General features: G+C 35.6%; 1 protein-coding gene across 2 annotated transcripts in view; it reads left to right on the top strand.

The window, feature by feature from the left end:
- Nucleotides 1-25,018, top strand: part of Abcb11 (ATP binding cassette subfamily B member 11) — a 90,139-nt gene that overhangs the window by 4,168 nt on the left and 60,953 nt on the right. The window contains exons 2-7 of one of the 2 annotated variants that reach the window (XM_047545833.1): nucleotides 7,423-7,525; nucleotides 8,888-8,909; nucleotides 11,282-11,330; nucleotides 12,108-12,346; nucleotides 21,751-21,838; nucleotides 22,949-23,082. In XM_047545833.1, coding sequence (XP_047401789.1) covers nucleotides 7,450-7,525; nucleotides 8,888-8,909; nucleotides 11,282-11,330; nucleotides 12,108-12,346; nucleotides 21,751-21,838; nucleotides 22,949-23,082 — 608 coding nt within the window. In that variant the 5' untranslated portion in view covers nucleotides 7,423-7,449. Of the gene's footprint in view, nucleotides 1-7,422; nucleotides 7,526-8,887; nucleotides 8,910-11,281; nucleotides 11,331-12,107; nucleotides 12,347-21,750; nucleotides 21,839-22,948; nucleotides 23,094-25,018 lie in introns of those variants that run through there. The other variant, XM_047545834.1, reaches the window with a different exon arrangement.

Genomic DNA, 25,018 nt, shown 5'->3' with positions numbered 1-25,018 from the left:
TCTGAAACTGTGAGCCCTCAATTAAACTCTTCCTCCCCTACAGTTGTTCTGGTCAGGTCCTTTAGTCACAGCAGGGAAAAAGCTGACAAAAACAGCAACTTAGCAAGACTCTGTCTTAAAATAAAAAATTAAAAAGGGCTGGGAATGTAGCTCATTGGGTAAAGCACCCAACCCCAGTGCCAAAGAATAAAAAAAAAAAAAAAAAAATTTGAAAAAAAGAAGTTCTGATTATATCTTCCTGCAAGGGATGAGACCCAGAACAAATTGTGAGCCTAAATGCTAAAATTATAAATATTAGTTAAGAGAGTAAAATTAGATGACATTATAATTGCTTGTATTGATAAAGAAAAATAAAATACCATGACACTCTTAAATCATAAAAATACCAATCGAGGAGGAGACCACTCTTAAGGCCTTGGAAAAAAATCTACTTGTCACTGAAAACTAGATTTCTACTATGTTTCCAGGGTTTCGGAGACTAGCAGAAATATTCTCCAGTGTCTGCTACTTAAGTTTCTCAGGATATCTCTAAGGAAAAGGAAATTAGCCAGTAGGTAAAAACATGGTCTGATTCTATATCAGGGTATCAATTCTTCATTTGTAATGATACGAGGCAACTCATCTAACATCCAATTCTGAAGGCATTACCTTTTCTGGAAGATATCACAAACAAAGACTTCGTTCACTCTTTCTATGAATTTTGGTTTTTCATTGTATTCTCCCAAACTTAGTGTTATAAAATTCCCAGTGGTCTTTGTGACATGCAAGAGATTGGCATTTTTAGCACAATGACCTTAAAAGTCATCATTACCATTGCTGAGCTGCCCAGGTTTAAGGGCACTAACTTCCATTCCTGATTGAGCAACTGATACATACCTCCAGTCTTGGGAAGCACATGTCTTTTGAAGTCTAGCTCCTTGTTATGTCAAACGGGAACAGGACTACAAAGTTCAGAGCGATGCTAAAAGAGAAAAAAAAATGAAAGAATGGCCCCTGGAATTTTGTAGCTGGCCTTGTGCTCACAGCTCAGCTGAGTGATTCTCTTCTTAGACATAAGCAATCTCATAGTATACCAAACTCAGACAAAGTTACTCCAAGCCCATGATAAAATGAGACAACACAAGAGGCCAGTTCATAATCATGTCTAAGCAGAGACAAAATCAAAGCCACAGAATACCCAGCATGAATCACTGCTATTTCTTTTCCCAATCATAAAATCGTTCTAGCTTTTTTCAAACACCTTTACTAGAGCAAACTCTCAATTCCTTAGACACCTCCTGATATGGTCTCACAGAAGCCTAAAATAGATTTGTTCTGATACCCTCTTACAGGAGACTAAAAGCGCCCCTCAGTCTGCCACACTGGTTTCCTCTTCACAATGGGCTATGAGTAACAAATCAACTCGTTTAACTATAGCTGTGTCCCTGGTGGCCTTTGGCTGAAGGGTATTGATGATGCTATGGGCATGGAAACCCATACTTTCCATGAGTTTTCATCTTTGAGAATGTCATTTTTTAGTACTAACCATAGATCATTACAAAAATCATTTGTAAGGATGTGCAGAAAGAAGCAAACTGTAAGCACGTGACACCTGATATATGGAATTGCTGAAGGAATAGAGAGGGAAAGCAGAAGTAGGTTGGTAGATCAGCTTCCCCTGAGTTTCGCAGATTTGCTGCAGCTAACCCCAAAGGACAGGGTGGCGGAGGGAGCCAGGCTCTGAGTCTCTAAGTTTTGAGGGGCGAAGAAACACCATCTGCCTGCTTTCTTCAAGTCAGAAGTTTCATTTCATTTTCACATCAATGCTGGAAGGTGGATTTTTCCACTCTCTGATTTGAAAGGTGGAGAACCAGATCTGGAGAGAAGTTAGAAATCATTCCCAACAACACAGAGTGAAACAACATGCAGCATCAGGATCAGTGAGGCTCCAAAGTTCATGGGCAAGACACAACACCACTGGTCTCCAAATACTGCTAAATATTTGCACAACTGTGGAAAGCAACTTTTTAAAATGGCGGGCTAAGCTAGGAAAAAAACAGACTGAATTTTTAAAAAGTATGTCTTGTTTTAAAATTAGGAAATGGAGTATCACAACTATGATTAAATGTTGCTTTGTTATCTTCTCATAATTAAAGAGTTTCTTTGCTTTTTGGGAAAAAAAAAAGTCAGTTAAAACTTCAGAAACAATACAACCAGCAACCCTTTTAGTCTGTGAATGTAGGACTGCTATATTGAACACATTGTGTTCTTGAATAAAAGAATTATGAATTTGATTCTTTTAGTATTTTTTGAATGATTTCATTGATATTTCTTACTCTGCTTCTTAACTTTTTATGCCATATTGATAATACATATCCTTGAAATATAATGAGAAAGATACTTTGCTTCTGTGTCTTCCTCCCCCAAATACATAACCCTACCTACTAGTGAGAGAAACATCAGGCAAATCTGATGGGCCATTCTACAAAATAAATGATCAGTATTCATCAAAACTTTCAAGATCATTGAAAATGGGATATTGTCACAACCAAAAGTTACTTAAGGAGATATGATGACTTAGGTAGTGTGGAAAATTTGGTGTCCCAATTTGGCATCCCAGATAGAATCCATGAACAGAAAAAGGAAGTAGGTGAAAATTCAGGGCATTTGAATAAATAGTGCCCTTTCGTTAATAATGATGTATTGGTATTGGTTCTTTCCAAATGCACCATACTCTTAATGTAGGATGTTAATACCTAGGTGTGGCATACACGGGAACTCTGAACTGTCTTCATGATTTTCCATAAATCTCAAAGTGCTCTAATTTTTTTCATTAAAATAGTTATCAGGGTTTGTAAAACACATTATTTTTTGCTGTGAAATGTTTTAAAACCATGGAGAAAATTTAATAAACAATGTTACCTCCCTCCAACTTTATCATATTTTAACATTATGCTATTCTTGCTGGAACTCTTTTGTGGTACTGGGGATTGAACCCAGGGCCTTGTGCTTGTAAGGGAAGCACGCTACCAACTGAACTATATCCCCAGTCCTGGAAGTCTTTCTTTTAAAAGATATTAAAATATTCAGATACAGTTCAGGGTTTCTCTGAAGTCCTCCCTAGTACTATATTATATTATATTATTTCTTTCCCTCAGACATGACCACCATTATTAATTCAGTGCTTATAATTTTTAGGCAGTGTTTATATTTCTACTGCACATCCATAAGCATTATAAATACTGATTTGAAGGTAATTTTTTTTCAGGTAAATGGGACTATATCACTTTGAAATTTTATTTAAATTTGTGCATGTTGAGATTTATTAATGCTAACTTGCTGATTTTAATAACTAGATAGTATTCTATTGCATGTATCTTCCACAAGTTATTGAGTCATTCTCTTGCACATTTATATTTTCTTCAAGTTTTTTTTGTTCCAGGTAACATTGCAATGTATATCACTGCATGCATCTTACGAGTTTAAAGTTTGGCTCTAATGCTTATTAAGTTGTGTTCTTGAGCATGTAACATAATCCCTTCATAGTTCAGTGTCCATATCTGGAAAATGGGGATAGTAATAGTTCCCATTTCTGGAGGTGTTTGTGAAGATTTAAAGTCACAGCATACATAAAGAATTTAGAACAGTGCCTGATGCATACTAAATGCTATTTCACCATTAACTATTTTCTTTTTAAGTTATTAGTGAAAATGCATTGTTGGATATTTCCAAATTGCTCCCCAAAGTCATTCAACAATTTACGTTCTCATTTATTGTGTATGTCAGGACTCCTCTATATCTTCACAACACTTTGTACACTGAATATTTAATTCAGGTTTTAGTTCTCATTGTTGATCCTTACCCAACATTTTATTCACTGAAGTTGCACAATAATGATGCTTGTATAGATTTTCAAAAACTAGGAACGGATATTGATTTTTACTGAATACTTTTTTGCATCTATTAAAAGGATCAACTTTTTTACCTTAAATAATCATTGTATTCTCCAAATCAATGTTGCTTCATTATATTTTTTCACAAACTGCTGAGTTATAATAAATGTATGTAATTTAGCATTTTAAAATCGCTTTTGAAAAGTAATTATAAGCCTATTCTTATAACATCTTTTTTTGTTCTGATGTCAAGATTAAACTTGCTTTATAAAATGTATTGAGTCACTTTTCCCATTTCTCTTCAGCAAAACAAATTATATACTAGAATCAACCACTCTTTGAATTTTCAGTAAAATTTACCTGTAGTATTATCTAACACTACTATTTTGGGCACTTATAGACTTTTGAATATTGAGTCAATATTGAGTTAATAATTAGTTTTTAATTTATCTACTACTTCTTTCTGGATAATTTTTGATAATTCATATTTTTTTCAGAAAATTAATCTTATCACAGTTTTCAAATTTATGACCCTAATGTTACTCATGGCATTTGCTCATGATTCGAAAACTTTCTATTTGTTTTATCTTTTCACTTTCTGTTAATGTCTATTTGTGATTCATCTCTCCTTTTTTGAACAGTCTTGTTTAGTTTTGTCTGTTATTTATTTATTTCAAGGAACAGCTTTTGAATTGGTCTATCCTTTGGACTATGTTTTTTAAATTTTATTTCTTATTTTATTAATTGTGCTTTTCTTTTCTTCTTTCTTTTTTTGGTACTTAGGATAGAGTCCAGGGCTGCACGCTTGCAAATACTCTATCAATGATCCTCAGATAGTCTCTTAATCTGGCTTTCTAAGCATCTTGATGAGAATGGCATTCATCAGTCTTTTAAAAAGTAAAATTCATTAACATTTACAAAAAAGTCTTTAAGTGTATTTTAGCTGCAGCCTACAAGATTTAAAAATTTTTTGATGTTGATAGATCTTTATTTTATTCATTTATTTATGTGTGATGCTGAGAATCTAACCAGTTGTATTTTTATTATCATGATTCCAGTATTTTCCAAATTTTGTCGTGATTCCATCTTTAACACGTAATTATTTAATTTTGTATTTTATTTTTAATATACACATAATTTTACTAAATACATATATTTGTGTGTATTTTACTAGTATCTAATCTTTTGTTTCTTATTTAATTGCATTGTTAACAGAATATAGTATCTTTAATAGCTTATCAGAAATATATTGTTACATGTAGAAATTTGTGATGGTTTATTAATGCCCACATTTTACAAATATGCCAAATGTACCTTAAATGTATTTCTTGTTGCTTCTTCCATATATTGATATTAAATAAAAACTTTTAAAAACTTCTATACTTCTTAGATTTTTGTCCATTTGACATTAGTTGCCAATAATCACATGTTTAAATCTTCCATTGTGATTGTTGGCTAATTTGTTGTGTTAGGTGGTTATATATTTACAATCCAAAAGATTAGTTGGATTGTAACTTTCATTATTACACATCCCTATTTATCATCATTATTGCTTTGAACATGAATTATATTCTTATATAAAAGCTTTGAGAAATCAGCATTTTCATGATATATTTTTATATTTATTAATTTTCAACTATTCTTTATGATTTTACATTGTGCCTTTTATAATTGGTACATATCTGAATTTTTAAACATTCAATGACATGTTTTTAATAGCCTATTGAGAACATCATTTACATATCATGAAGTTCACTTGTCCAAAGTGTACAATTCAGTGGTTTTCAGTATGTTGACAGAGTTGTGTAACCTTCCCCATCATCCAATTTTAGAACATTCTCATCACCCCCAAAGAAACCTGTATCTGTTACCAGTCACTGCTCAGGCCCCTTCTGCTTCCACCCCAGCCCCAGGCAACCACTTACTTTCCGTCTCTATAGATTGGTCATCCTGGACATTTCACATGCAGGACCCCTCCTATAATCATATAATATGTGGCTTTTTGTGACTGATATATTTTGTTGATTCTTGTGCTACTTTTTTTGATTCTTCTATTTCATGACTCCCTTCTGGATACCTTTTTCTTTCTGCTAAGGATATCTTCTAACAGCCTTCTTTTCTGGGTTTGAATATGGGTTTGAATATCTAGAAATGTGCCAGATAATTTTTTGACTCTATATAAATTCTAGGTTAAAGGTTCTTTTTCATCAGCATTTTGAAGATGCTACACCACTGCCTTCTAGTGTCTGATGAGAAACTGCTGTCACTCTTTTATTTCCAGTTCGATATTATACTTGTCTATTTCATGGTTTTTTAAGATAATTTTTTGGCATTTATTCTTTCCTATTTTAATGTAATATATCAAGTTTTGATTGATTTTTGTTTATCCTTCTTTTAGAAAATTCCCAGCAATTATTTCTTTAATTATGATTGTGATTCCATCTTTAACACATAATTATTTAATTCTGCCCTTCTTATTGTCATTCTCTATTCTCTTCTTCTGAGATTCCAATTAGATGAGGTTACAAGGTTTCACAACCCTACCTTCATCTCTTTTGTCGGCACCAATTATCTGTGTGCGTGTGTGTGTGTGTGTGTGTGTGTGTGTGTGATATGCATATCACTGTCTCTTCATATAACCTCCATGGGTGTGCATTTCATCTTAAGAAATAACTCTCCAGGCAATGATGGACAGCAGTTTCATCAGTTCTTCTCATCAGTGCGGGACCATGATGGCCTTTGGTTCCAAGTAGAGAGGTGGTCACCAATCCCCTGTTTGGCGTGGGGCAAACAGCCCCTTCAGGAGCTAACCTCCTCTATTGCTGTCTGCATCTAGACACCCGAGGTGAAAATACCAGCTGTGTCTCTGCTCTGTTTTCCTTTTGGTACTTCTCTTCCATTTCTGGAGTTGTTTATTTTTATAGATTTGAGTCTGTATTTAAAAATATATATATATTCTCCATCCTTGCTACATGTTGAAGCAGAGAAAATAAAGCAAAAACTCTATGCTAAGTCTGAAGTTCTGGAGTAGTCCTAGAATTCTAATCCTGCCTCCTTTACACACTGGTTTTTCCACTGTGAATAAGACTAACATAACTCTCTAGACATTTACTTTATTCAGAGACTGTCCTCTTCCTTCTCAGTCCCAGCTGGAATTGCATTTACATAGGAGTCCTGAAGGCTATCCAGTGATGTGTAGGTATCATTCCTCAACTACATTGGACTCAAGAATGTCACCAGTTGGTTTGCCCTTCTTACAGTTTTTCTGTTAACTCATTAAAAATAAATGTAGATAAGCAGAAAGAACAAATAAATTTAAAAAATCATCTATCCACTAACTAGAGAAAGCCATTACCAATGATTTCAGTTTGTCTTTCCTTAAAATTAGGCTCTTTTATTGAGTTATTAGCCAATTTAAAAGTCTACTTTTGTTTGAGATTGATTAGTGAAGTGTATTTCTTGAATCAAACTGTTCTTTTTTTATTTTGCATCTACTTTGGTTAAAAAACAGTGAAGAGATGGTAGTTGTAATCATTCTTTTATTCTGTAGGATTGTTGACTGCAGATTGCAGCTACCATGTCTGACTCAGTAATTCTTCGCAGCGTGAAGAAATTTGGAGAGGAGAATCATGTTTTTGAGTCAGATGGGTCTTGTAAGTGGTCTTTTTCTCTCATTGTTTTTATACAAAGAGAGGTGAACACAAAAGTGGAAGGAAGTTACCACAAATGTGGGACAAGCTAGTGAAGTTTAAAAGACTGGAGACAATTAGCAACGTATAGAACTGTTAATGGGTGTGAATCTTACACACAATCCTGTGGTTCCCTCAGCAATCCTGGGTCAGGAAGTGTGAAAGCTTAGGTAAGAGCACAAAAGTGTGGGTGAATGAGGGGATGCCTCTCTCACAAATAGTCCGCTGGGTAGAGTAGTGTTGTTCTGGGCTGGCTGTTACTGTTAACTTGAACTCCGTGCAGTTATCATTGATTGTGGCCGTGACAGAGCCATCAGTTCCTGAGTGCTGACCCTTGAGGGAAGCTGCACTGAGCTGCTGGCCCCAAGCAGATTACGCGGGAGGGGCCTGTAGTACCAGTACCTGGCATGTTGTCAGCACAGATCATTCTAAGCTACTATTCTATTTTTAAATCCTGTGATTTTACATTTTACAAATGAATAAACTGAGACCTGGATAACTTTTTAAAAACTTGACTAAGTTCATATGAGTAATAATTAATGGAGCCATAAATCTAATCTGGTTCTGTCTGGAGCCATAAATCTAATCTGATTCTGTCTGATTCTCAAGTCATAGATATTACCCTGTATCTACACTATAAACTGTGTCGATTCTAAAATAATTAAATTAAAATGTCTGGGGAGCCAGGATGTGCTGTCTCACAGTGATGAACCACAAACGCCCAGGGTTCCTTTCTGGTGACTTCCTTGCACCCATGACCCTGAACCCCCACTTTTATGTTTTACCCTGTAGTGCTGTGACCTGTGGTGGGGAAGATTCTATGTGGTTTAATCTCATGCCTTCTACTGACATGGAATTATTAATGAAATCTTATTATCTAGTTAAATTGTCATCTATTAAGCAGGTGAATTCTGTTTCTAAAAAACCAAGTAATAAATAAATAGTCATTTTATTTTATAATTAAAAAATCAGATTTTCTTCAGCTAATCTAGGAACTGTTGGTTTCCATTTGCTTTCAGAAAATATAAATAATTATATCCTGCAGACAAAAACAGAAATGTAGTCAAGGCAGCAGTCCTGAACCTGAAAAAGTCTGCCTGTCTGCCTATCTATCTATCTATCTATCTATCTATCTATCTATCTATCTATCTTCTCTTCTCTGCCTTTCTTTGAGATTGAAAAAGAGAAAAGACAAATAATCAGTTTGTAATTTTTATCAAATAAAAGAATGTTATAGGAAAGTTTTCCCAGATCAAAATTATTAATAACTTTGTTGCATTTTGTCATTATTATTGACTTTGTTATGCATTGTTTTTATCCTAACAGATAACAATGATAAGAAATCAAGGTAAGTGACTATTTCAATGATGCAACTTCTTTACTAAAGTAATTCCATAATATTCTCATGAAAGGCATAAAGGAGAGAATATTTTCATGCACATTATACTTACTATAAAATTAAATATATATATATGTATATATATATATATATATATATATATAAATCCATTTCCTCCTTTAAACACTGCTATAATTTGATTTTAAAAAACCTTTTGGAATATCTCTTCTGCATTAGATCCAAATCTCCCCTGGCTATCCAGGAATACCACAGAACTCCTGGCCTAAGTGGGCAGAGGAAAAGTTGGATAAGTATAATTTCATAGACACTAAGAAATATCCAAAACCTAAATTCTTCCCATAGGCAAATAGTAGAAAACTAAAATTTAATCATTAGATATTTTTCCTTAGCTTATGAGTTTAAATTCTCATAAATCAATGGTCAACTAATTACCACTGTTTGGTGTGTAGGCAGGATTAGATGGGGTCTAATTTAGAAGGCAGAAGAGAGGCACCAGGGGAGTTCCTGACATGGAGGTGGTGGAAAGGGAAGGACTTTCAGTATCTATGAAATCTTATGTCTTCTTCATGGCAGTGGGAGGCAAAGCAAGTGGCAAGGTTAGCTCTGGTCCTCCAAGAAACACACTCCACTTGCTGGTTGGAAGAGAGGAAATGGTGGGAATGTTGATGAGTGGCAATGAAAAGATGAGTAGGAAGCTGAGTGAGTTCTTTTCTTTTTAGAGAAAGTGAATATAGAATGTGAAGATCACAGTAAAAGTCTGACAAAGCTTCTGAGAGGAACTAGAGTGACCTGTAGAGGGATAAAGTTCAGCACCGAGGGGCAAGATGGACAGCATGTGTCCATTCACTCACTCATTTCACAAATACTAATAGAATGTCTATAAGGTATTAGTCACTATTATAGGTGCTAAGGATACAGCAAAGATCAAAATAGGCAAAAATCTTTGCATTGCAGGATGGTAGTTTAGTAAGAGCGAATAAACACCATAAATAAATAGAACACATAGCATGGTAGTTAGGGATAACCTATCATTTACTTTCTGAGAGGAAAAAAAAAGTAAACCTAGAAATGAAGATATGAAATGGTATGTATGTGTGAGGGAGAAGAGTTGAAAATTTAAAGACCTTGGCCAGGGAAGGCCCTGTTGTGGTGACGTTGGAGGGAATGACTGAAGGATATAAGGGTAGCTATTCATGTAGGTATCTGAAGAAAGAATATTTTAAGAGAGAGAATAGCAAATATAAACATCCAGAGGTGGGAAGACACTTGGCATGAATAAAATTGAGCAAGAGGTCAGGTGACTGGAGTACTAAAATTGAAATATAGTAGGAGACAAGATCAGAGAGCTGATGGGAACAGATCATGGCCTTGGATGAGGTCTCCATAAGGATTTGAGATTCTACCCTGGGTTGAAAGGGAAGATTAGGGCAGTCAAGGGATAGGCATGACCTGTATTGACTTTAGTTCACATGTGGTGAGGTGGTCTCTAGCAGGCCCAGCAGCCACCTTGCTTAAGAAGGGGAGGAGTAAATAGCAGGATGGAGGCAGAGATGGACTTGAAGGAACCGACTGAGGGTGATGGTGAGAGTGTGGTTCAAATGCCAGGCAGTGGGACTTGGGACACGTGGGGAAGGAAGCAAAATCTTGATGGGGGTTGGTGATTGTAAGTACATGGAATATTTAAAGGACTGCAGAACTAATTGAGTTTGACCAATAGCTGTGGAAGGAGGTAAAAAGTGAGAAAACAAGATGTATGAAGAGCTACGGAGTGACAGTGGAGTTAAATATGTCAGAAGTACTGGTTCCAAGATTTAGGGTGTGTACGTGGAATGGGTGACTCCAGGGAAGTGGAGATCCTTGGAGTTGAGGCTTGACCTTATGAGAAAGGACATGAATGACAACACTAAGGAAATTCAATCTTATGGAAATTATGGAGTGTCCTCAAATTATATTGTACCACTAAGCACTATATAATGTGATTGTCACAATTTTAAGTGCTAAAAGGAGCTTTTAACATCAGCTAATCCAACCACTTCGATTTATCCACAAGAAAATGAAGGCATCAATAAGTCCAGGGTCATGACTGAAGGCAAATGGTTTATTTATTAGTATAATTGGGAGCACTCAGGCCATTTTTACTTTCTCTCAATACCTCTCAGAAAAACCTCAGAGAAGGATCTCTACTGAAATCTCTAGAAGAATGAAAGGTTATTTTTAACATAACCAGATTTGACCAGAATTTCCTAATCAGTGGGGATTTTTTTTTTCTTGTGAAAGAATAGCTCATAAAAGTACTACCTGGGGAGAATTTCTCATTGTTTTGGAAAAGATGATCTTTAAACTCCTATTTTTCTTCTCAGGCTACAAGATAAGAAAGGTGAAGGCGCCCAAGTTGGCTTTTTTCAACTGGTAATAATTGGCTTCTTTCAACTGGTAATACAACTCTGATGATTTGGGGTTTGCCCTGGTGAATTGTTCAGACCCTGGAGGAAGTGCTACCTCTTTAGTCATATTGGCAGGTTTTTAACTACAGAGATAACTTATGCAGTCATAAGCTTTACCTATATGGTAGCATGCTGAGTAGTGACTAGAAACAGGTTACCAATTAAATACATAAATCCTGTCCAACAAACCAGCAAAATCTCCTGGGAAATAATCACTGAACTCATAGTTATCATTTTAGTAAGGAAAGTCATCACAGTAACCACATCATATATATTTATTCTTATGACAAGTCTTTTGAAATTTTACAACTTACATATTTACCTGAATTTGCACAGGATGGAGGCATTTCTAGGCAGTTCTATGAGTCAATTTGTGCCATTGCTGCATGTACCATGTGGTAGATCTATCTGGCCATGGCATCTACAATGGTGACTAGTTTCACCTTAAGCTTCAGATGAGTATCAGAACACTAAAGTCAGTTCCTCAGGTAAAGAGAATGAATTCAGTGATTAGGAAAAAAAGAACATGAACTAAAAATATAAGAGACTCAAGTGTTAAATAATTGATGTAGTTTATTTTGATATGATTAGTGTGAACTCTGCTGCTCAATTAAGATGATTCCCATAAAATTTGGTATTGAGTCTACTTAGTAGAATCTAGTAACTAAAATTAAGTAGTCCTCCTTCCTTTCCTACATTTTATCCATAGATGATCCCTAACTTTAACCCTTTCTTTTTCAAGTTTCGATTTTCTTCATCAACTGACATTTGGCTGATGTTGGTGGGAAGTTTATGTGCACTTCTTCATGGAATAGTCCAGCCAGGCATAGTTTTCATGTTTGGTGCAATAATTGATGTTTTCATTGACTATCAAATTGAAATTGAAGAACTCAAGATTCCAGGAAAAGCATGTGTGAATAACACCATAGTATGGCTCAACAGTTCCCTCAACCAGAATGTGACAAATGGAACACGTTGTGGGTAGGCTATTTCTTTCTTTTATTTTTCTGACATCTTAAATTATAATTCAATTCAAAATGTATGAAAGGGTCACTATTGACTGATGGGGAGTGGCATCTAACACAGAACAGACGCATAAATTTGCCCACATTTCTAGAAATTACTCCCCCATGAAGTTCTTTCCAACTTACCAGCTTCTAAATTAAAAACTTTACAGAAACAAAATTGGAAATTGCTTTTCAAATACAGTGGTAAAGGTTAACCATTTTGTTGACTGGGTACTTGAATATGACACTATCAATACTTAACTTCCACAAGCGAGGAGAATTTCATTAGTGTCTCAAATCCAAGAGCACCCCCCCAACTCCCTTTTGCCACTTAGCTTTGGGACTGTGGATAATGACTGACAAGATCCCAAGCCTCCTCTCTATAATGGGAATATCATGAGCATGCTACATTAGCTGGACTAGAGGGTCACTGGTCATAGTAGTGGAGTGTCTGTGGAAGAGTGGTGTGGTGCTGTGAGTGGCAGCAACAGCCAGAACTCAAGCCAGGTGCAGTCACTGTGCTCCTGTTCTCTTTGTGATAAGCCTGACAGGCCACCTTGTAATCAGTGAGTCAATAGTGCACGTGGGCTGACTCATTGTCACAGCACGGACTTTGCAGCCTGCCTCACGCTGCCTCAGATTCAGAACACACTCATTTGCACGTATGAATCCATATTCAGGTTCAAGGATTGAGGGCAGGGCACACCCTGCCTCGACAGACACAGAGTGGCTCCCTCAAAAGAATTTGTTTCTCATCTTCACTTCTGAAATTTTCTACAGGCTTGATTCAGACCATGAGTAAGTTTTTCTAAATTACTAATACTCTTCAGTGATTTATCTACTTGGAGGGTTTTTCATTCACTCACTTATTCAACCAAAATCTTTGGTATACCAACTCTGTACCAGGAAATTGTGGCAGCATCCAGGACACAGTTACCTTAGGAGCGGGTCCTTATCTTGGAGAATTTAGGTCTAACCAGCCATATCATCATTCCATCATTCATAAATATGTAGTTTCAGACTAGTTTTTTGCTACAATAGCAAAAAAGCACAAGATAACACACAATGGGCAGAACACACCTATTCATATTAAATAAACTTGCTAGTGTCTAAATATATATGTTTTCTTTTCTAAATTTTGAAGTTTCTATCTGAAAGTTTACAGCAGTTTGTATAACAGAAATTGAGTGCAATGACAGCCTTTTTAAACTCTTATTTCTGTTGGAGGACAGAAATGAACTACTTTTTACAGAGTGGTATGGTTACAAAATGTGAAGTTGATCTCTCTCCCTATGTATGGTGTAAATTGACCCAAGCCATTAATAGCATTAATAAGTTAACTATCATGAAGATATTTTTCGAGGGAAAAGTCCTGTGAATATATCCTATAATGTCTTAAAAATTGAAAGTAAATTCTTGATTTAAAAATTTTTTTTCCTGGTACTGGGGATTGAGCACAGGGTTTTTTACATGTTAGGCAAGCACGCCTCCATTGTGCTCCAATCTCAGCTCCAGAAAATAAATGTGTAAGACCTCAAAATTTGAGACATTTCCATGATCAGTGTTCATAAATATTTGTTAGATGAACTAAAGAATGAATCTACATTTCATGTTTGCATCCCAGGCATCTGTTAGAAAGGAATTCTCTGTGGCTCATGCTCCTTTTATTCATTCTTACTGTGTCATGTGCCTGAAGATGAGCCAATATTGACAACTGGGAGCTTTCAGCAGAACATTGGCTTTGGCTGAATTCACATGATACCAAGCATGTAAATGAACATTTGCCCTTTATTTTTTTAGAAAATTTCATACAGATATCTGAAACTGTGTAGAGCACACCTTTCTTAAGCCATTGGGTTACCAGGAGCTCTGACAAATTAAATACTTTAATTGTGAGTCATTATGATCACTAACATGAGTGCTATATCTTGTATTTCTGAATCACATGTTTGTTCAGCTTTTATGTACTAAGATCACTTTGAAAATGGAGTTGGGTGGGACAAAGGACAAGGGAAATGACATTTTCCATCTGTAAATAGTTAATATGACTCCAAAGTTACCCAATTTCTTTTCAAGGTTCTTGGAAAAAACATATCATTAAAGATACAATTTCTCCATGTATAATGGTAGAGGTATTAGTCTTGGAATCTATAAGACAACTCAATAATTTTAGCAACATAAGCATGAATGCATGATGGTAGGAGCTAGTTTTGCTCTTCTTTATATCATTTTCCTCATATCTCTTATAATCTGTTGAATGGAATTTTTAATCTAAATTCTTGTAATGACTTTCAGTGAAAGACACTGATAAGGATTACAGAACATCAGGCTCCTGATTAGCTTATCAGAATTTCTGCTCAAAATAGTAAATAAAGTAAAAAAAAAAAAATGAAAGAGATGAAAGAATGGGAAATTAAAATACCGTAATGCAATTTTCTTCTATACAATTAGAGTATAAAGAAATGGAAGCAACAAAGTCTTTTTAACTCAATCATGGAAGAAGCACAGTGTAATTTCTGTCATATTCTATTGGTCACATAGATCAATTCCAATACAGTTATGGGGACACTCTATAAGAATGTGAATACTTAGAGAGAAGAATCTCAGGGGCTCCTTTGGAGGCTAACCCTTGCAACCACTGGGAAGCGCTGTTCTCACTTTCCCCAGCTATTGATGCCTTAAGGTAGTAATCTGAGGCTGTACTTTCACTTGCATTTCAGTCTATTTTCTTAGTAATGTACATGCAATTAGTCATGTAAGCACTACTTTGAAGTTAGATGCTTTAAAACCACAAACTTAAAAGTAACTTTGAGATATGAGATACAATTTGAGGCTGGAATTGTGGCTCAGTGATGGAGCGCTTGCCTAGCTTGTGTGAGGCACTGGGTTTGATTTTCAGCACCATAAATAAATGAATAAAATAAATGTCTATCAACATCTAAAAAATATTTTTAAAAAAGATGTGAGATATAATTCATATACCAAAAATTCAACCAATTAAAATGTGCAATACAATGGTTTTAAGTATATTCACAGAGTTGTGCATCCATTGCCACAGTCAATTTTAAAACATTTTCATTACCACAAAAAGAAATATTATACCCCTTACCTATCACTCCCCAGATCCCCATCTATATCATTCTCAGGTAACACTAATCTTTCTCTCCCTATAGATTTGTTTATTCTGGACATTTTCTATAAATAAAATCATATAATATGTGGTCTTTTGTGTGCAACTGGCTCCTTTAATGTAGCAAAATGTTTTCAAATTTTATCCGTGTTGCAGTATGGACCAGTATGTCATTTATTTTTATTGTCGAATAAACATATGAATACAATATGTTTTATATATCCATTTATCAGTTGATGGGTATTTGAGTTGTTTCCACTCTTTGGTATTGCAAATAATGCTGCTATGAACATTTGTGTGAAAATTTTTGTGGGCATATGTTTTCATTTCTGTTAGTTAAATACCTAAGAACTGAATTGCTGGGTCATGTGGTTAACTATTCATTTAATCATTGGAAGAACCATGTTCCAAAGTGGTTATACCATTTGCATTCTCCCTAATGGTATATGAGGGTCCCAATTTTTTCACATCTTCATTCACATTTGTTACTTGTTATCTGTATTTTGATAATATCTCTAGGAGGCTGAATAATGGCTCCCAAAGATACCCAATAACTAGGCCTTAATCCCTGGATTAATATTACCTTATATAGAAATAGAGTCAATGAAGATGTGATTAAGGATCTTGGGATAGATTAAATCATCCTGAATTATGCAGATGGACTCTAAATGCTTTTAACATAGCATTAAAATAGTTGCTTTTAACAGGGATGATCACCCAAGAGAAAGGCAGAGAAAAATTTGACTATAGGGAGAAGAGGAGAGGCAGGATGACTATAGAGAAAGAGTGGAATGATGTCACAGTCAAGGAATGTCAGCTGATACCAAAAGCTAGAAGAGGCAAAGAAGAGAGCCTTTGGAGGTAGCACAACTCTGACATAACTTGTTTTTGGTTCAGTGAAGCTGACTTCTGATTTCTGTTTTCCAAAAATAGAAGGGAATAACTTTTCTCTTGTGGACATATATTGACACAAGTCATCAAATTTGTGGTAATTTGTTACAGCAGTCATAGGAAACTGATATACAATAACTATCTTAGTGAGTGTGAAATAGTATCTCATTGTGGTTTTCATTTGCACTTCCCTAACATCTCTTTAGGTGCTTATTTGCCATATTGATATCATCTTTGGAAACATGCCTATTCAGATCCTTTGCCCTGTTTAAAATTGGTTTATGTCTTTTTATTATTGAGTCATAAGGGTTCTTTATATGTTCTAGAGACAAGTCTCTTACCAAATACATGATTTTTAGAAGACTCCTCTCATCCTTTGGGTTATCTTCAATCTCTTGGTGTTGATCTTCTAAGTTTTAAATTTTGGTGACATCTACTTCATCTTTTTTCCTTTTGTAATTTTGTTACTTTCACTTTTGGCATCATATCTAGAAACCATTGTCAAATCCAAGGTCACAAAGACTTAAAGCTATATTTTCTTTTAGGAGTTTTATAGTTTTGATCTTACATTTAGATCTATGATTCATTTTGAGTAAATGTTGCTGTATGACGTGAGGTAGGGGTCCTCCACCATTCCTTTCCACATAGTCAGTTATCCCACTGTGGTTTTTTTGAAAGACTCCTTTCTCGTTTTCTTTCCTCTCCTTTCCTTCTTGCACCCTTCCTTTTCCTTCCCTCCCTTGCTCTCCCTCCCTCTCTCTTTTACTCCCTCCCATCCTTCCTTCTTTACCATTGAATAGTCTCAGAACCCTTGTCAAAATCAATGTACTATGAACATAAGCGTTTATTTTGGAGCTCTGAATTCTATGCCATCCATCTATATACTTATCTTCATGCCAGTAGCATGCTGTTTTTCTTACTACGACTTTATAGCAAGTTTTGAAATCAAGATGTGTGAGTCTACTTTTTTCTTCCTTTTCAAGATTGTTTTGTGCATTCTGGGTTTCTTGGATTTTCATGTGAATTTGAGGATCAGCGTGTTTAAATTTTTAAAAAATATTTTTAGTTGTAGGTGGACATGCAAACTTTATTGTATTCATTCTTCAAGTATACAAAACATTGTTATTAACTATAAGTAAGTCTTGAACTTACTCCTCCTAACTGAAATTTATATCCTTTGAGCCACATCTCCCAATTTGCCCACTCCCAATTTCTGATCACCACCATTTTACTTGCTACTGAGTTCAACTTTTCTTAGATTCTACATGTAACTGAGATTATGTGTTAATTGTCTTTCTGTGCACAGCCTATTTCATTTACCAAATGTTCTCCAGGGGTATTCATGTTGTTGTGAGTAACAGGATTTCCTTGTGGTTTTTTTTTTTTTTTCTTAAATGAATAGTATTCATACATATATGCCACATTTTCTTCATTGATCCATTGTTTGACACTTAGGTTGATTAAAATTTTATAGATACAAGATCACTTTAAAATTTATATAAAAGAGAAAAGAACTAAAGTAACTAAGACAGTTTTTTTTTAAAATAGGGAATAATAAAATGGGAGGAATGTATCTACCCAAGGTATATTATGTAACTACTGTAATCAAGACTATATGCTATTAACAGAAGGCAGACATACGTATCAGTAGAATGGAACAGAGAGCTCAGAAATAGATCCACACACTTATGTCTGATTTTTGACAAAGGTAGAAAAAGCAGTTCATTGGAGTAAAGATAAACTTCTTATCACATGATAGTCAAGCAATTGGACTTTCGTAGTTCAAAAAAATGAAACCATATGAAAATTAGCTCAAGAAGATCATGGACAGATATTCTAAAAATTGTCAATTTTTAGAAAAATATGTAGGAGATCATTTCATGTTCTAGGGATAACCAAAGAGCTCTTAGACTTGAAATCTAAAGCACAACCCATAAAAGGAAAAATTGATACTTTCCATTAAGGATTTCACATTAAAATTAAAAACCTTTGTTCTGCAAAAGACCCTGTTAGAAGGGTGAAAAGACAAGTAACAGACTGGAAGACATATTTGCCCATTATATATCCTATGAAAAGACTAGAGTCTAGAATACATAAAGAATTTTCAAAACTCAGTGTTAAAAACAACCAAACTCCAATTAAAGATGGGAAAAAGGATCTTTTACTATGGCAAATGAGCACAAGAAAAAAATGTTCAATAATATTATTAATTAGGGAAAAATAAAATAAAAATAAGATATTACCATACAGCTATCAGAATGGCTAAAATAAAAAATAGTGAAAACTCTGAATGAGGATGATGAATATGGGGGGAATGGGATCACTCATACGTTGCTGGTGGGAATGTAAACTGTACATGGAAAATGGTTTGGTAATTTTTTAAGGATCTAGACCTGCAACTACCACATGACCTAGCATTTCTACTCTCGGGGATTTATCTCAGAGAACGGAAGCTTATGTTTTCATTTAAAGCTTGTACAAAATTGTTCATAGTGACTTTATTTGTAATAGGCAAAAACTAGAAACAACCCAATTATCTTCTAATGGGTAATGAAAAAGAGTGAACTTTTGATGGTGAAAGTCATTAATAGGTGTTCATCATCAGTAGTTGATAAAAGTCAAAAAACTAGACTCAGTATATAAAAGGCAATATCAAAAGTTGCATACTGTATGACTCCATTTTTAAAACAGTCTTGAAATAGCAAAGTTACAGCAATGGGGAAGAGACTGGTGGTAGTCAGTGGTTAAGGAGGGAAAGGGACTGGATGAAAGTATATGTAGGTGTAAAGGAGGCACCTGAGGATGCCTTGTGTCAAGGAAGCCCATCCAGGCCTGCTGTTTGTCTTCCTATTGGTTTTTCTTATAGATTTGACCTGTTGTTCCAGAAACTTACTGAAGTCAACTTTTAGGCCCAAATAACCTTTTCTTCCCAGGATGGTATAGAAGTGAGTTAACCACAGACTTTAGGAGCACCTCAGGAGTAAAAACAATCAACTACGCATACTCTTATCTGCACCAGCCAGCAGTGGTAGAGCTCTTGTGGACCTGGTTTCAAGACATCCCAGAGCTGGGTTGGTGCCCTATACTCTCAGTCCATGGGTTTTAACTGGAAGCTGCATTTTTATAGCAGACACCTCCTCACCACTGCGAATCTAAATAAAAGTTTTTGATGAATGCTCACAGCTTTGTTTTTGGATACCCACATTTCCCTTCACAACCCCAAAACTAAGAGCATTAACTTATGTATACATTAGAAAGCTTTGCTCATTGTACGTGTGATACAGGGATACTTAGCTTTTATCTGAGTCTGTGATTGTTTTCCAGGTCTTGTTCTTTTGCAGCGTTGCCCCTAGTTATTTTAAAAGTCTGGAGATGCGATTAGCATTTTACCTGATTTGAAGATTGTCAGAGGGGTTGACCATGGCAGTTATTTTCTTCTTCATTACTTTTTTAAATGTCAAAGCAAAATCAAGAGGCATTTACTGATTATCTACTTTATATAGGTATTGTACCATACTTTGGGAAGTGTACCCAAGCAGTATAAACCCAGCCTTTTCCCTCAAGTAGTTTGCAATTTACTAGCAAGACAAATATAAATATACTCGATATAAATATATTTAATAAGGTGAAGGAAAGCAAAATGTAATTTCTTTTTCTCTTTCATTGTTATAGTCTTGCCAAACTTCCAACTCCAATTCTAGAAATTCGAATCAAGAACATATTCTAGATTTGAGAGATGGAAGAGCTAAGGTTACTTATCCCTTCCCTGTTAAGGAAGAAAAAAAAAAAATATATATATATATATATATAGTTTTGTCTTCTGTAGCGTATTACTGCCAGATGACAATAAAACATATGAAATATTAAATGAATTATATTGCACTATTTGATCTGAGTTCTCTAAGGGGAGATAACAATTCAAGTTCAAGTCACAAGAAGAAGGCCTGATAGAGAACAGGAATGGTGCAGGGTGAGCATCCATACTAAAGATGCTGCTTCTGCTTTTTTAAAGAAATTGTCTGTCATTTAACTTGTCTTAAAGGGTCAGCATGGTTATCAACCAATATGTTGATTTTCTTTTCTTTTCTTTTTTTTTTTTTTTGGCAAATGCAGAAAAGTTTTATTTAAAGGTTAAAAGTGATATTTCCCAAGGGAGAAGGGGATCCAGAGCTGGTATCCGTGGGAGTGGGTTTATCTTTTGTTCTCTCATAGTTTCCGGGTTTCTTTCTTCTCATGTTTCTTCCTCTCATCCTGCCCATGTGGTGAAAATGTGGAAAGGAACCTTCCATGGGTGCTCTTCATATCTGCCCAGAAAGGCAGGACTGGAGGCTTCCAGGGAGTACTCGTTAAAAACTTCTTGCTGGGAGGAACAATTCCCTGGAGGCAGGCAACCTTCCCTGGTGAGAAGGAGGGGAAAGTGTCCTGAAGTATTAGCATTTTATTTTCTTTGACTTGCCTCTGACCTGATCATCTATCTACACTAGCTGCCCATCCTTTGTTCTTTCTTCAAAACCTCATCTCACATAACTCTTCCCCCGCATCCCTGTCTGTTGCAGAGCCTAAAAAGTCGTTTCCTAACCCTGATTCTTGCCTGCTCTCCTTTTGCTTGGGATCCTTTTGTAAAATCCTTATTTCCTGAAAGCAATTTTAGAATATTTTTTTCCTCACTTTCCTGCCAATCCCAAACCTTGTGTCATCACACACAGTTCTGCTGGGGAAAATGCAAAGAGCTTTCTTGCTATTTCCTGCAAGTGTCTTTGGCTTCACCTTTAAAGGAAGGGAGCTTTTTGGGCTGTAGTTAGCAGTAGACAGGGCAAATAAAGTGATCTTTTCCCCTATGGAAAGATGACAAGCACATTGTTCACAGTGTCACTCTGAGATGGAGAAATTGAAAAGCTGGCTTAGGTTTCTACAGGAGGTAATGGTAAGCCTCTTGATTTACAGCACCCTTCTTTCTATGTGTCTTTTTAGACAGTCTGCCAGACTTAAAACCTTTCTCTGCCTATGACTGCTCTATCACTGCTTGTGTATGAGCGAAAGGGACCAAGGAGAAGGGAGCACTGGGCAGCCACTCAGGGACCCCTCTCTTCCAGTAACTGGTGAAGGATCATTTCACACTCTTAGCATCTCTGCCTATAGAAGTGAAGGGAATGCACGTATTTGCTGTGATTGGTACCATGAGATCTCTATTTAGAGTTTTGCTTGAATTGATAATAATTCTGCATAGATAAAATGCCTTACTCGTATTTAATATAACTACATAGCACATATATTTAAAATCCCTCTGTACATACAAATACAACCCTTGGTAACTTCTTCCTACTTTTAAGTCTTAACATTTCCCTCCTCTTTTGAAGGTTGCTGAACATTGAAAGTGAAATGATTGTTTTTGCCAGTTTCTATGCAGTGGTTGGTGTCACAGTCCTTCTCTTAGGATATATTGAGGTTAGTAGCACCTCCATTTTATTTATAGATCAACATCTGGGCTCATTGACATTACATGAAATGCAAAGTGTTGACTTTAGCCTTTAAGCTATTGGAAAACCATAAGAAGAGCAGTTCTCGGTTGGGAAGAATGACAGAAAGCGGGTGGGGACGCTTCTCTCAGGGGACAGAATTAGGTATCCAGAAGGGGAGAGTGGATTTTTGGTTGCAATGTCTGGTTCTCCTTGCCATTCCCTACTTCATTTTCTCTTCTGAGCTCAGAAAAGACAGTTGTGGGTGAGTTTGTAAGGGAGAATTAAGTAACCCAGGGAAGTGGAGATGAAGGAAAGCGAAGTGTAATTTCTTTTTCTCTTTTCATTGCTAAAGTCTCATCAAACTGCATTCCAACCCACATTCTGTAAAGGCCAATTAAGTTAGGGAAGGTCTAGGATTATTTAACTCTTCTTAAGGAAGAAAACTATTTAATTTTTTGCTGCCTTCTGTAGAAAAAAACCCCAATAAATCCCTTTTCTAAGTTATTTGAGAATTCCAGATATTATTGGTTGTCAAGAGAATTGGACCCATTTGTCCTGCTTTAACCTGGGAGTTTCGATAACATACTTACTTTCTTTCATTAGGAGATATCTATCAGAAGATTAAATTCCTGGCATGTATCATCATTTTTGTTTAACAAGTCCTCAAAACCATTGCCTGAAACCTACATATGAATGCTTCTCAGCAGATCTAACAAGGGAAAGATTCACTTAGAAGTAGTGTGCAAAACCAGTGATTTTAGAGCACTGATGTCTTGGTTTTTGTGCTGTGAGCCTTATTTTAGTCATGGAGAAAGTGAATCTTGATAGGGCAAAGTCTAAAAATCAAGGGACTGTTTACATGTCAGCATTGGATTCAAACCCAGATCTCTGGCCATGCCCTCCAGAGTTGTTCTGCTCACTTCCACTTATAACAGCAGGTACCAGCACTCACTCTTTAGGTTCCAAGAAGTGGCATTTTGTGAATTATTCCCTTTCTGTTTTCAACAATTATATGGCAAGTATTATCTTCTGAAAAGAGAAGGAGTTGAATATTTTTAACATTTGCAAAGCTAAGCATTCTTTTGTCCATTTTCAGGTGTGCTTTTGGGTGATTGCTGGAGCCCATCAGATTCAGAAAATGAGAAAATTTTACTTTAGGAAAATAATGAGAATGGAAATGGGATGGTTTGATTGCCATGATGTGGGCGAGTTGAATACAAGATTCTCTGAGTAAGCTGCTGGTACAACAGTGTTTTCATTGTCATGTTTTTGATAATAAAACTTGTTTCTACATTAAATAACAATTTATCAGTTAGATTTGATTTATTTACTCTCTTAGGGTAGGCTTTCCTAGGAAGCCTGGCTTTTTCATAGGAAATGCCTTATAAATATGGTTATTAAACACTGAAGCCAGGGAACTGCCATTTGGTTTGTAGGCCTTTGATTAAAATATTAGAAATGAAGTATTATAGAAGAGTTTAAAGAAGTAGGGTTATTTGACCTCAGAAGGAGAATGGAGGGAAGGCTGTTCTAATCTACATACATATGGAAACTACAATTAGAAATAATTATCCTGTGGTGTCTGTGAAGCCAATTTCAATTCCAAAACAATTCCCAAAATAAAACAATTCCAAAAATAGTTTGAGAAGAATTCAAACTGAAAAACCAGATTTAAATCCAGTTTATGGGCTGGGTTGTAGCTCAGGGTAAAGCACTTGCCTAGTATGCAAGAGCCCCTTGGTTCAATCCCTAGTACTGCAAATTGTAATCATCATAACCAGTTAACAACCAAGTATAGCATAGTTTGGATCATTAATGGCTCCTGAGAATTTCTCAGTGAGCCCTGAGTTAGAACTAGTTGAAGCTTATTGAATTGAATTGAATTAAACTTTGAGGTTCCATGAAAGACAGTATTCAGAGAAGACAAAGTAGAATGGAAGTTTATGTCCCTAGATTCCAGCACTTGCTTAGTTACTTACTTACTTACCCCTTACTTACTGTGATCTTGAACAGATAGATGTTTAACCTTGTTAGAATACAATGATCTAATCTCTGGGTATTCCTTAGGTTCTTTCTTGCTTTTAAGTCCCAAACCCTATTTGCTCCATCTGGATAAGAGCTTAAGAGAATGTTCTCAGGCATATGAACTTAATCTAACTGTATTCCACCAATATTCTGAATGACTAGTAGAAGGAATAAGAGGAGCAAACAAATAAATACTCAGAGCTACCACATACTGGTTGCTTATTATTTGAAAGGTACTGTTCTGCATGCCTTACATATATTAGCTAATTTAATTATCATTATTGGCCACTATTACTATCCCCATTTTATAGATGAGAAAGAGTAACACAAAAAGGGTGAAGACACAAAAAGGGTGAAGTGATTTGCCCCCAAATAGCTTATGTTTAAATTCAGAGTCTGGCTCTTAGCCACTATTCTCTGCTGCCTATAAAAGAATACAGTAACTGCAGTCACACAAACACAAAGCATACAGATTAATTAATTATATTGCCATGGAAACACAGGGAGGAAGATACTACTTATTCCTGGGGATTACCTAAAGTTTATGACTGAGGTGGTATGTGAAAAGAACCTTGAGGCTGAGAGGATTTAGCAGACATGAAAGGAAGACTCTTCAGACAGACCAGAGATGTTAGTTGCAAAAAACAAAGAGACAAATCTGGGAAATTATGACAAACATTGGCTACGAGCAGAGATGCTTCATCATATCCCAAGGTGCAGCAAATTTTCTAAGACTGGTAGAGTGCTTGCTTAGCATGTACAGGACCTGGGTTTGATCTGCAGTACTGCAAAAAAATTATTTTTAAAAATACAAACAGTAACAAATGCTGAAGAGATTGTGGAGAAAAGGAACACACTACATTGTTGGTGGAATTATAAGTTAATACAACCACTATAGAAATCAGTATGGAGGTTCCTCAAAAGACTAGGCATAGAAATACCATATGCCCCAGTTATACCAATCCTTGGTATTTATCCTGAATAATTAGTCATCATACTCAGTACTACCCATGTTTATAGTAGCACGATTCACAACAGCCAAACTATGAAGCAGCCTAGGTGTCCATTGATGGATGAATGGATAAAGAAAATGTGGTATGTATACACAATGGTGTTTTATCCAGCCATAAAGAAAAATGAA

Source organism: Sciurus carolinensis, chromosome 3, assembly GCF_902686445.1.
Source record: "Sciurus carolinensis chromosome 3, mSciCar1.2, whole genome shotgun sequence".
In the NCBI taxonomy this organism is placed as follows: domain Eukaryota; kingdom Metazoa; phylum Chordata; class Mammalia; order Rodentia; family Sciuridae; genus Sciurus; species Sciurus carolinensis.
This window is presented reverse-complemented; position numbering and strand designations above follow the sequence as displayed.